Here is an 11,843-nt window from a genome sequence, read left to right on the forward strand (position 1 = left end):
TTTCGGGATCAGCTGTATGAAATGCTGCTGACGGGTCAAGTAAAGTGAAGTCTGCAAATCGACCTCTGGATTTAGCAATGTGGAGGTCATTGGTGACCTTGATAAAAGCAGTTTTGTGTGGAGCAGTGGGCTAAAGCCTGACTGGAGGATGGGAGGAAAGAAATTGAAGATAGCAAGTCTGTACTCTAGGTGGGTTTGGCTGAATAGGTAGGAAAGAAACGGTGTGGTATTCAGAGGGGAAGGCTGGGTAGAGAGAGGTTTTTGTTTGTTTTTTGGCCATGCCCTGTGGCATGCGGGGTCTTATTTTCCCGACCAGGGCTCGAACCTGCACCCCCTGCAGTGGAAGCATGGAGTCTTAACCATTGGGCCGCCAGGGAAGTCACAAGAGGTGTTTTTATTTTTAAGCTAGAAGAAATGACGTTGGTATGCCAGCCTCTGTAGTTAGAGAAAAATGGATGACGCACAGACAATGGGAAGGTTGCTGGAGGGATGGCCTGTGTAGGTGAGAGGGGATGGGACCCAGTGTCCAAGTGGAAAGGCTGTGGTTGGCCAGGATCACAGATAGTTCACCCATAGCAACAGGGGAGAAGGCAGGGGCACAGAAGCAGGCAGGTGGGTTAATATAGCATGGGAGCTTAGGGAAGTTACATGTTTATTTTAATATATATTAGATGAAATAACTAGTATATCAAACCTGTCATTTCATGGACGTTATTACAAAGTGGAGAAAAAATAAATAATAGTGAGGTGGTGTGCAGATAAAGCACAAATGAAGATCACACTTCAGTGACTGAATTTTGAGAAACACTACTGTAAGCAGTGGTCAGGAGTGTGTGACTGGAGGCAGGGAGAGGATCTGGGAGGTTATTACATCGTCCTGGTTAAGAGATGAAGGTCTTAGCTGCTCAGTGGCTGTGGCAGCGGAGAGAGGGAGTAGACGTGAATAAAATTCAGAAGGTAGTGTTGATACGACTTGATAATTAGCTGTGGGGAGTGATGGAAGTGATGGGATCGCTGTTTTCTGATGTGGGGCTGAGGGGATGGGATTCCCACACACAGCTATGGGGCACCCTCAGGGAAGAGGAACAGATCTAGGGCAGAGAGTTTATTCTTTTGGATGCAGAGACAAGAGAAAGGTCTGAGGCACAGCTGGCTTCCCAAGCCTACACCGAGAACCAGGGCTCTGCCCGGGGGGGACTGATGAAATCCAGACAGATAAGGCAGGGCCTGCCCTGGGAGAGCGCCTGCTCTGGGGCAGTAAAGGCATTCAGACAGTGCCAGAGGAGGGCTGATGCTGTTGAAAAGCTTCCTGAAGAAGATGACCTTGAAGGTTTACGGGATGGGGGCAGACAGACAGACAGCACAGCCTGTGTGGGGACATGGGTGGGGAGCACGTGGGTGTGCAGGCAAGGGCGGAAGCCTAGAGCCTGGAACAAAGCTTAGGTTATGGTCTGAGTCTTTGGCTTAAGCTTGATAGGCAGGATTAGGAAGGTGGATAGAGGTGTGTGGTGGTAAAGCTCTGGGGTTGATCTGCCACGGGACATAGGGGGGCTCTGGGGGGGTGCAGGTTAGTTTGGGGGCGAGAGCTCCCAACTCCTGTGACTTTCCTCATGGTCTTTCCCCATACCTACAGGCAACAGGACCTGTATCGAATCCTGAAGGCCTACACTATCTACCGGCCTGACGAGGGCTACTGCCAGGCCCAGGCCCCTGTGGCCGCAGTGCTGCTCATGCACATGCCTGCTGAGGTGAGCAGACGCTGGGCCTGGTTGGGGAGGGCCTGGGAGGGTCTTGGCCTACAGTGGTGATGGGGGAGCTCCCTCCTCCCTGTTTCTCAGGCCCCATCCCTCCCTCCTTGTTCTTGCCCTTCTCAGCAAGCCTTTTGGTGCCTGGTGCAGATCTGCGACAAGTACCTCCCCGGTTACTATAGTGCAGGGCTGGTGAGTGTCTGGAGGCTGGGTGCAACTGGGGCTGTGACTCTTCCCCAAGACTGCAGGGTGGTCCTTGTCCTGCCCCACACTGTACCATTCTGTCCCTCTGTTCTGGGCCTCTCCCACTGAGGTGAGGATCCCACTTTGTGGTTGGGTACTGACTACCAGGGCCGGTTCTACCCCAAGGGTCCACAGCAGGCCTCTTCTCATGGTTTGTCCCACTTCCAGGAGGCCATTCAACTGGATGGAGAAATCTTTTTTGCGCTGTTGCGCCGGGCCTCCCCACTGGCACATCGGCACCTGCGACGGCAGCGCATTGACCCCGTGCTGTACATGACAGAATGGTTCATGTGCATCTTTGCCCGCACCCTTCCCTGGGCTTCAGTGCTACGTGTCTGGGATATGTTCTTCTGTGAAGGTACTTCTGTAGCCATTTCAGGCCATGACGGGGCTGCAGTTTCCATGGTGGCTGCCAGAGGGTGGCCTGCTGACAGAAGGCTTCACTGGAAGCTGTCTTGGGGCTGGAGAAACTGAGGCCTGATCTTGTTGGCTCTGCCACCAGCCCACAGCTTGCTTTACCTCCCAGGAACCTAAAACCCATGGCAGCTTGTTTCCCTTCTTGGGGCCTCAGTTTCCTCATTTGTAAGGTTGCCAGTAGACAGGGATGGGGGCTGTGAGTTCCTCCTGAATGGGACAGGCTGAGATCCCGGGCTGATCATCCAGCCTCTCTTCCTTGGACCCTGCAGGCGTCAAGATCATCTTCCGGGTGGCCCTGGTGCTGCTGCGGCACACGCTGGGCTCTGTGGAGAAGCTGCGCTCCTGCCAAGGCATGTATGAAACCATGGAGCAGCTGCGCAATCTGCCCCAACAGTGCATGCAGGAGGACTTTCTGGTGCATGAGGTAGGTCCTAGCCTTAGCATACCTCACACCTGCTTTGGCCCATCCCCATCCCCAATCTTATTCCAGTACCTGTTTCTTCTCCATCTAGGTGACCAACCTCCCAGTGACAGAAGCACTGATTGAGCGAGAGAACTCAGCCCAGCTCAAGAAGTGGCGGGAAACCCGGGGCGAGCTGCAGTATCGGCCCTCACGGAGACTACACGGTTCCCGGGCAATCCATGAGGAGCGTCGGCGGCAGCAGCCACCCCTAGGCCCCTCCTCCAGCCTCCTCAGCCTCCCTGGCCTCAAGAGCCGAGGCTCCCGGGCAGCTGGAGGGGCCCCCTCTCCACCCCCTCCTGTCCGCAGGGCCAGTGCTGGGCCTGCCCCAGGGCCTCTGGTCACCGCTGAGGGACTGCATCCATCCCTTCCTTCGCCTACTGGCAACAGCACCCCACTGGCTCCCAGCAAGGAGGCCCGGAGGCAGGAGAAGGAGCGGCAGAAGCAGGAGAAGGAGCGGCAGAAGCAGGAGAAGAAGGCTCAGGGCAGGAAGCTCTCGCTGCGTCGGAAGGCAGATGGACCCCCCGCCCCCCAGGATGGCGGGGACAGGTCCTCAGCATCAGAGGCCCGGCAGGATGCTTACTTCTGACCTCTGCCCTGGGGCTGGACTGCAGGGCCCCCTCTTCTTCCCTCAGCCAAGAGCAGGCCTTGGCCTGGGGTGCTGCTCCTGGCCCCCTTGGCAGGCTGTCCCTCCTTCTGAGGAAAGTGGCTTGATTCCCCGTCTCCTTGCCAGCTGCTGATCCCTACACAGCCAGGACAGTCAGAGTACGTGGGGCAGCTGCATTTCCCTGGGGCAGCAGCGAACAAGTCTGGAGCCCTCACCTCCAGTTAGGCCCAGCTGGGGTCTCTGTCACTCCTGCCCCGATTCCCTCTGGGATCCCTTCCCAGGTGCTGTCCTGATTGGCCTTTTGTCACCACAGGGGTGACTTCTGGCGATGGGAGTCAGCGGTTTTCAGATTCTTACACTCCAGTCACTCCCCTTACCCATGAAGTGGAGCTGGGTTCCTTTTCCCTTCTTCAGTCCTGCCTGTCTCCCACCACTTCCTGGCGGGGGGCCCAGGCTCTTCGTGTTCTTCTGGACATCTCTGTGTTGTAATTATGTACGGAGGACCCGGTTGGCCCAGGGTGGGGGTGTTCACTCTCTTCTGTCCTTTGGTTTTCCTTCACCATGTTCTTGCACGCTGGTTTATTTAAGGGGACATGCACTGGAGCAGGAAATGTCCCCCACTTCCCCACCACCACCCTCCTTGCTCTCCTTCCTCTTCACCTACCTTTCTCTGTATTCTCAGGCCTCCCCTGCTTTGTCTCACTAGGGCTCCCACCTTTCACCTTGTTCCCTTCCAACCCTCCAGCCCCTACCTGGGTAAGGGGTCTTCCCTTGAGCTCCAGGGGGTGAAACCCAATGTTTACATTTTCTTCTGTCTCTGCCCTCACCTTGTGCGGCGCTTTGAGGGAACCGGAAAAGAACCTTCTGTTGTACCTGGGCCTGTCTCCTGCATTGTTATTTGATGAAGGGGGTTAGAATAAGGACGAGGAGGGAGGGAGTGACGGAGCTAGTCAGGATCTGGGTGTCTCCTGAAGCAATCGGCTGGTCTCCTGGTCTCGGCAGGTAGGTACCTTTTGGCCTTTGGTGTATTAGTCACTCATCAACAGATAGCGGTTGAGCTTCCACTCCACCTCTGCCTGGGATCCGCTGCCTCCATTGTCACTGGCCTCCTGGAGCTGTCTGTGCGCCGCCTGCAGCACCCGGATCTCCTTCCCAGAGTGCTCGTGCAACTCCTGCAAGCTGGAGAGGGTACTGCCCTCTCTGTACTGGGGAGCCACAGTCCTCTGGGGGTGAGCTGGTCTCTTGTCCAGCTGCCTGGCACAGCTCCTGGTGCTGGGCCTCCAGAGAGCGTAGCAGCACAGCCAGGCTCCCAGCTTCTGATTTTCTGCTGCTGGCTTGTAGGCCTGCCCACCTTCTACCCCTGGGGTCAGGAAAAGGCGTAGGGTTCTGTGGCCCCAAGGTGTGGCTTCACTGGCAGTTCTCTAACAGGATGAGGCTCAGGGGTGTGTGGGTCAGCCTGGTACCAGTTCCAAGAAGAGGTTTCCCCGGAGGATGAACCAGCGGTGCTGGTAGCTGGTATTTCTGGCCCCCTTCCTTAGCAGGATGCCCTCCCGGTCCAGAACCTGTGTTCTGTAGCCACGGAAGAAACTGAGCACGGACTTGTGGTGCAGTTTCATGGTAGTCCAATCTGGGAAGAAACCCTAGGGGCAGGAGAAAGGAGGGGTGGGCCATCTGGTATCCTAGGGACCCCAGCTGCCCACAGTGCCCTCCTCTGGCTCCAGTACGTTCTTTCTAGGCCCACCCTTGGCCTACTGGGATTCAGACTCTGAGTACCCTCAAGAGGTAGAGGTCTTATACCCTGAGCACTGGGACCTACTCCCACTTCCCAACCCCTTGGGACAGATTGCAAAACCTGGGCAGGGGCTGCTGGGCTGGGGTCCTGTTTTGGCGGGGATGGGGCACGGGTATCCACTACTGCCCTTTTCCAGGCCTACCTGAGATGAGGGCACAAGGGACCTCTGGCCTCGGTACTGGGCACAGCTGCCACTGCCACCTCTCCTATTTTGGCTCTTCCCATCTCAGAAACCAGGAAATTGCCCAGGTGGTAGGCGTGGGGTAAATGACTTCCCCTGGGTCCTAAAAGGGGCTGGGCTGGGAAAGTGCCCCAGGAGAACCGAGCAACCCTTCTGGGACAAGAGCAAGGCCGCACCTCGAACTAGGAGAGGGCGAACAACGGGACGCTGAGAGTAGGAAGGCAGAATCTCTAATGAAGTGATGAAAGGCGCAGAGCCAGCCCTGGAGAAATCGAGACTCAACCGGGGAAAGGGAAACAAGGGCAGGGACCCAGCGGCCCTGCTGGGACTTTGCCCCTCCATCGTGACTCTGGGCGCCCCTTTAGGTAAAGCGCGCTCCGCTTTCTCCCCGGAGCCTCTACTGCTGTAGGAGGGAATCGAGACTACTTCCGGCCATCCCTCTAGTCCGATCAGGGTCTAGGCGTTCATACGTCCCCTCTGCTCGCCATCGTCGCCCCACACGTCTCACGTCACTTCTGGGAGGGGGTGTCTTTCCCCGCTCAGCGCGTACTTCCGCCCTCTCCTTCAGTTAGTCCTCTAACACGAGTGAAGCCACTTCCGGCCTTCCCTGGCGCCTTCCGCAGTTCTCTTCCGGGTGGTGGCGGGCGGGTGACCCGGATGTAGCCCTGGCGAAAACCATTCTCCCTGGATTCCCAAGCCTTTCCTGGGTCTTTAGGTGAGCGCGCGCCGGCGGGATTGCTGGAGTCCTCATGGCTCTGCCGCCTCTCTGATTTGTACACAGCCCAGGATAGTTGGGGGTCACCCCACGGAGTCGGGAGTTCGGCGCAGGGAGGAGCGGGGCTGCCAGGGTGCCAGGTCCTGGGTTCGCCGGGGCCCCGCGGGCTGCGAGGAAGCTGGAGGTGGTTGAGCGGGTGTCTGCTCGCGGAGCAACGTCGCGCCCAGGACTGCGGGGGCCGGGAATGGTGGTGGTCACGCGGGGGAGCCCGTCTCAAGGCGGGGGGGGGGGGCCCGTGGGGAGCTCCTCCGCGCGTCCACCTCTCCATCCCCGCTCCAGCAGCTCTTTCGGATGCCAGACCAAGTCCTGGAGGCCTCTTGGCTGCCAGCTCCCCCTTTCGGCCCCTGATTCTGTGCTCCCTCCCCTCCCACACTGGATCCAGTACCGACTAAGGGAAAGATATGTTGTGCGGGAGACCCTCTCGCGGTGAGTATTCTCCTCACCCAGTTCCTTTAATGTGCACCCTTTTCCTCGGCTCAGCTTGAGAAAGGCTCCTCTGTCCAGTCATGCCAAAGAGGAAAGTGACCTTCCAAGGCGTGGGAGATGAGGATGATGAGGATGAAATCAGTCCCCCCAAGAAAAAGGTGAGGAGGCCAGATTCCTGCATTCTGGGGAGGAGTGATGGGAGGAAGAAAAGCTAGAAGCCAGGAGAGAAATCTGGAGGGACAAAGAAAAGGTGGAAAGGGCTAGCTTTTCTATGTGCTCTGAGAAATGGGTTTGCAGGATTTTCAGTTTGAGTCTAGATCCTAGAGTATTTTGAGTAATAGCCAGTAACCTGCATCTCTCTCGATTTCTGACTCCTGCCCACAGTTGGTGGACCCTGTGGCTGGGGCAGGAGGTCCTGGGAGCCGCTTCAAAGGCAAACACTCTTTGGACAGCGATGAGGAGGATGATGATGAAGGGTCCAGCAAATATGACATCTTGGCCTCAGAAGATGTAGAAGGTGAGCTATAGCCAAGAATTGACTTTCTGCTGGAGGACCAAATAGGGGCTTCTGAGGTCACAGAGCACAGGAGGCTCCTGTCTCTTTTTTGCATTCCTAGCATGGGACGTCTGTGTCTTTGGTGCAGGTCAGGAAGCAGCCACACTGCCCAGTGAGGGAGGTGTGCGGATCACACCCTTCAACCTGCAGGAAGAGATGGAGGAAGGCCACTTTGATGCTGATGGCAACTATTTCCTGAACCGGGAAGCTCAGATCCGAGACAGCTGGCTGGACAACATTGATTGGGTGAGGTCCAGAGGCTGGCATGGCTGGGCCTGGGCCTTGCTGGCAGTTTGTCAGAAATAAAACCCTCCCATTTTCACGTTACAGGTAAAGATCAGGGAGCGGCCGCCTAATCAGCGGCCGCCATCAGACTCAGAGGAGGAGGACAGCTTGGGCCAGACACCAATGAGCGCCCAAGCCCTCCTGGAGGGCCTTCTGGAGCTGATGTTGCCAAGAGAGACAGTGGCTGGGGCACTGAGGCGCCTGGGAGCCCGAGGAGGAGGCAAAGGGGGCAGCAAGGGGCCTGGGCGGCCCAGTTCCCCCCAGCGCCTGGACCGGCTCTCCGGATTGGCTGACCAGATGGTGGCTCGGGGCAACCTCGGAGTGTATCAGGAGACAAGGGAACGATTGGCCATGCGGCTGAAGGGGTTGGGGTGCCAGACCCAGGGACCCCGTGACCCCACAGCCCCACCCTCCCTGGACATGTTTGCTGAGGAAGTGGCGGAGGGGGAGCTGGAGACCCCAACCCCTGCCCAGAGAGGAGGTAAGATTGAAGGGCAGAGGAGGGGTGTTGTGGGCAGGGGCAGGCCCCTTGAGGTCCAGATGGCTCTGCCTGTTATTTTAGACGCAGAGTCGCCCGGAGATGGTCTGGCCGATGTGATGTGGGAATATAAGTGGGAGAACACAGGGGATGCTGAGCTGTATGGACCCTTCTCCAGCACCCAGATGCAGGTAAAATCCTTTCTTCTTCACTTTGCCTCTTCTCTCCCTCCCCCCACCCCATTAGTCCTCCCCCAGCTCTGCCCTCTCTTCTTGCAGACCTGGGTGAATGAAGGCTATTTCCCAGACGGTGTGTATTGCCGGAAGCTGGACGCCCCCGGCGGACAGTTCTACAATTCCAAACGGATTGATTTTGACCTCTACACCTGAGCCTACTGAGGGCCGCGTTTGGTGGCCCCTTCTTTCCTGGATTCTGCGGAGGAGGCCCCAGCTGCCTTAGGCAGTGAGGATATTGGGGGCCACTTTTCAGTCAACTTCCTTTTCCCAATAAAAGCCTTTAGTTGTATATTAGGGCCTTGGCTGGGCTGATGGCCAGAAGTCAGGAATGTTTTCCAGACCCCTTTGGACTTGCTTTGGCCCTTGAGTGTTTCCTCTCATGAAGTTCCTCCTTTGGGAGTTTGTCTCTGGTCCCTTGAACCACTTCACCTTTGTTTACCAGTCCTCGGGGCAGAGCTGGGCCTGTCAGGTGTCCTGTGCCTCCCAACCTGCACTTTGTTCACCATCTAAAAGTCTCTCCACTCACATGCCATTCTCCAGAATCCTCTGGCGGTTCTTGTTTTGTTGTTTTTAGGTCTTTGGCTTTTAGGACCTAAGATGCTCTGCTGTTCAGCCAGTGCAGGACAGAGCCCCAGAAGTGGAGACTTTAGGCCTGGAAAGGCTGGGACATCTGTTGGGAGTGAGCAGGAAAGCTGATACTCACTGGCTGCCCACTGCCTCAGACTTCTTAGAAGTGCATAGAAACGGCCTCTTAGGTAAAGTCTAGACTCAGTGTTGGCACTTGAAGGACCTTTCAAGGCCGCCTGGGCCAGTCATGCTTTGTACAGGCACAGAGATGGGCAGTGTCTCACTGGAGGTTACACAGCATGTTAGAGGGCGGGCCAGACCTAGTGGGCTCCCTTCGAAGACCTTTCTTGGCACCAGGGCTTTTCTGTCTGGCCTTGGAAGCCCTGTGGCTTACGTTTCCTGGGCTCCCACAATGTGTCTGACACTGGTTAGTGCCTTGAGGGAACTGAGAGAACTGGGCTGGTCCCCTCCCAGGAATTCAGAGTCAGGGGGAGGGATTGGGAGGAAGACTGATATGCATAATTGTATAGTCTGAACCAAACACCTTCCATCTCCCACCGGTGCTGCCTTATGCCTCTCCTTGCTCACACCAGTTAGTTCTCTACCTTGGCTCTCTGTTGGAGTTTTACGGGGAGCTGTAACATCACTCCGCAGAGATTCTGAATGAATTGATCTAGGTAATGGCCTGGTGTTTGGGGCTTTAAAAAGCTCCCAGGTGTTTCCCATGTGCAGCCAGGTAGAAAACCACTGGGCCTGATACCAGGACTGAGGTTACACCTGGGGAAAGTGGCCGTTTCCTGGACCCTGCTGTGGTGGAGCTGAGCATGGGTGTGGCCGGGGCTCTGGTGGAGTCTGTTACCTATGGGAGAGTCTAGCACCAGAGCCATGGGGGCAGTTGGGAGGGTGGAAGGAGTCAGGCTTGGAAACAGGAAAGGCTGGAGGGGCGGCGTGGGGATACTTGATGCTCTAGTGAGGCACCCAACTTATATAATAATTAACTACTATAATAATTAGGCCCATTCTAGTGCCAGCCCAGACCTGGATTTCATTGATTTCAAGATACCTTCAGTTGTAAGATGTCTTACTCTATGTGTCAGTTAGAAAGAAAAGCCTGCGCATTGCAGTTGTAAGATGTCATTGATTCAGAGCTGCCTCCTGATTTCAGAAATGTTCCAAAGTGAAAAACAGATGTCTTAGGACCAGTGAAATACAGTGTTCACGTTTATATCCCCAGTGACCGACTCATGGGAGGTACTTAGTGTTTGGTGAATAGATGGAAGCCATGGGGGGCAGTTCCCCTGGATGTCCCAAAGGCACCCCGGGCTCCACAATCCAAAGCTCATCTCACCATCCCCACCCGTACAGCCTCCTGTGTTCACCTCCCTGAAGACATCATGTGTAGGCAGAATAATGGCTCCCAGAGGTGGCCACTTGTGAATATATGACTATATGGCAAAAGGGACCTTGAAATGTGATTATGTTAATGACTGAGATGGGGGGATTATTCTGGATTATTGAGGTGGGTCCAGTATAACCACAAGGGTCCTATTACATGAAAGGGACTGAGGCGGGTCAAAGTGAGAGGGAGATGAAGGTGTTATACCCACGGCTGGGTTTGAAGATGGAAGAAGGGGCCACGTACCGAGGAATGCAGCAGCCTGTAGAAGCTGGAAAAGGCAAGAAAATGGGTTCTTCCCAGAGTCTCCACGAAGAAATGCAGCCCCACTGTGGGTTTTAGCCCAGTGAAAACCATTTTGGACTTTTGACCTCTTCTAGAACTAATAAAATCGTGTTGATTTAAGTTGTTAAATTTGGGGTCACTTGTTATAGCCTCAGTAGGAAACTAACACTCCATCCAGCTGGATGCCTCTCCTTCATGAGCATCAGTAAATTCTCTCCCTTCGCCATGTCCCTATTTCAAGCCCCTACCAACACTTAACTTCCTTGCCTTTAAAAAAACAAACTGTGTATATGTTTATGTGTGTGTACATATATAATTTTTATATAAGCTTTGTATATCTTACAATAGTTTTGTAGATTAACAGAAAATTTACAAAAATAGTACAGGGTTCACCCAGCTTCCCCTATTGTTAACATCTTTCAGTAGGTACGTTTGTTACAGCCAATGTACCAATGACCTTGCTATTTTTAAACAGCTTTATTGAGATAGAATCCACCCATTTAAAGTACCGTTGTTTTTAGTACGTTCACAGGGTTGTGCAACCATCGCTACAATCTCATTTTAGAACATTTTTCTCTAAAAGAAACCCCACCTGTCAGCAGTTCCTCCCTATTCTCCATCCCCCCTCACCCTCCAGTCCCTGCCAACCTCTAATCTACCTCCTGTCCCGGTAGATTTGCCTATTCTGGACATTTCCTACAAATGGAATCATACCATATGTGGGCTGTGTTTTCTGTGTCTGCTGCTTCTACTTAGCATGTTTTCAAGATTCATCTATGTAATGTGTAACAGTACTTTATTCTTTTTTATTGTTGACTAACATTCCATTGTATGGATGGATTACCGTTCACTAAACCTCACACTTTATTTATATTTTACAAGCTTTTCCCTAATGCCTCTCTTCTGTTTCAGTGTCCCGATCTGGGACACTGCAGGACATTTAGCTGTCATGTCTCCTTAGCTTTCTCTGTTCTCTCTGGTCCTCAGACTTGTTTTCACTGACCTTGACCGGTTTGAGGAGTGCTGGTTAGGTATTTTGTCAAATTCCTAAAGTTTGGGCTTGTCTGGTATTACCCCCATGATTAGATTTGGGTTATGGGTTTGGGGAGGAAGACCACAGAAGTGAAGTCCCTTGCCTTTCACTGAAACTTTTTTTTTTTTTATAGGCATCACTTTTTAAAAAAAAATTTATCTTTGGCTGTGTTGGGTCTTCGTTGCTGCGCGCGGGCTTTCTCTAGATGCGGCGAGCGGGGGCTCCTCTTGGTTGTACGCGGGCTTCTCATTGCGGCGGCTTCCCTTGTTGTGGAGCACGGGCTCTAGGCACATGGGCTTCAGTAGTTGTGGCTCGCAGGCTCTAGAGCGCAGGTTCAGTAGTTGTGGCGCACGGGCTT

The 11,843-nt window shown here is 54.4% G+C and overlaps 2 protein-coding genes across 2 annotated transcripts in view; both read left to right on the forward strand.

Moving 5' to 3' along the window:
* Window positions 1-3,457, forward strand: part of TBC1D10B (TBC1 domain family member 10B) — a 10,161-nt gene extending 6,704 nt beyond the window's left edge. Inside the window, exons 5-9 of the mRNA XM_007452737.1 lie at window positions 1,634-1,748; window positions 1,875-1,940; window positions 2,160-2,349; window positions 2,678-2,832; window positions 2,921-3,457. Coding sequence (XP_007452799.1) covers window positions 1,634-1,748; window positions 1,875-1,940; window positions 2,160-2,349; window positions 2,678-2,832; window positions 2,921-3,457 — 1,063 coding nt within the window. The remainder of the gene's footprint in view (window positions 1-1,633; window positions 1,749-1,874; window positions 1,941-2,159; window positions 2,350-2,677; window positions 2,833-2,920) is intronic.
* A 3,028-nt stretch (window positions 3,458-6,485) lies between these two features.
* Window positions 6,486-8,492, forward strand: CD2BP2 (CD2 cytoplasmic tail binding protein 2). The gene is made up of 6 exons (XM_007452738.1): window positions 6,486-6,807; window positions 7,034-7,166; window positions 7,294-7,451; window positions 7,536-7,971; window positions 8,053-8,159; window positions 8,247-8,492. The coding sequence occupies exons 1-6, from the start codon at window positions 6,730-6,732 to the stop codon at window positions 8,355-8,357; spliced, it is 1,023 nt and encodes a 340-aa protein (XP_007452800.1). The 5' UTR covers window positions 6,486-6,729; the 3' UTR covers window positions 8,358-8,492.
* Window positions 8,493-11,843: the final 3,351 nt, after the last annotated feature.

The sequence above is a fragment of the Lipotes vexillifer genome, unplaced genomic scaffold (genome assembly GCF_000442215.2).
Source record: "Lipotes vexillifer unplaced genomic scaffold, Lipotes_vexillifer_v1.1 scaffold426, whole genome shotgun sequence".
Classification (NCBI taxonomy): Eukaryota; Metazoa; Chordata; class Mammalia; order Artiodactyla; family Lipotidae; genus Lipotes; species Lipotes vexillifer.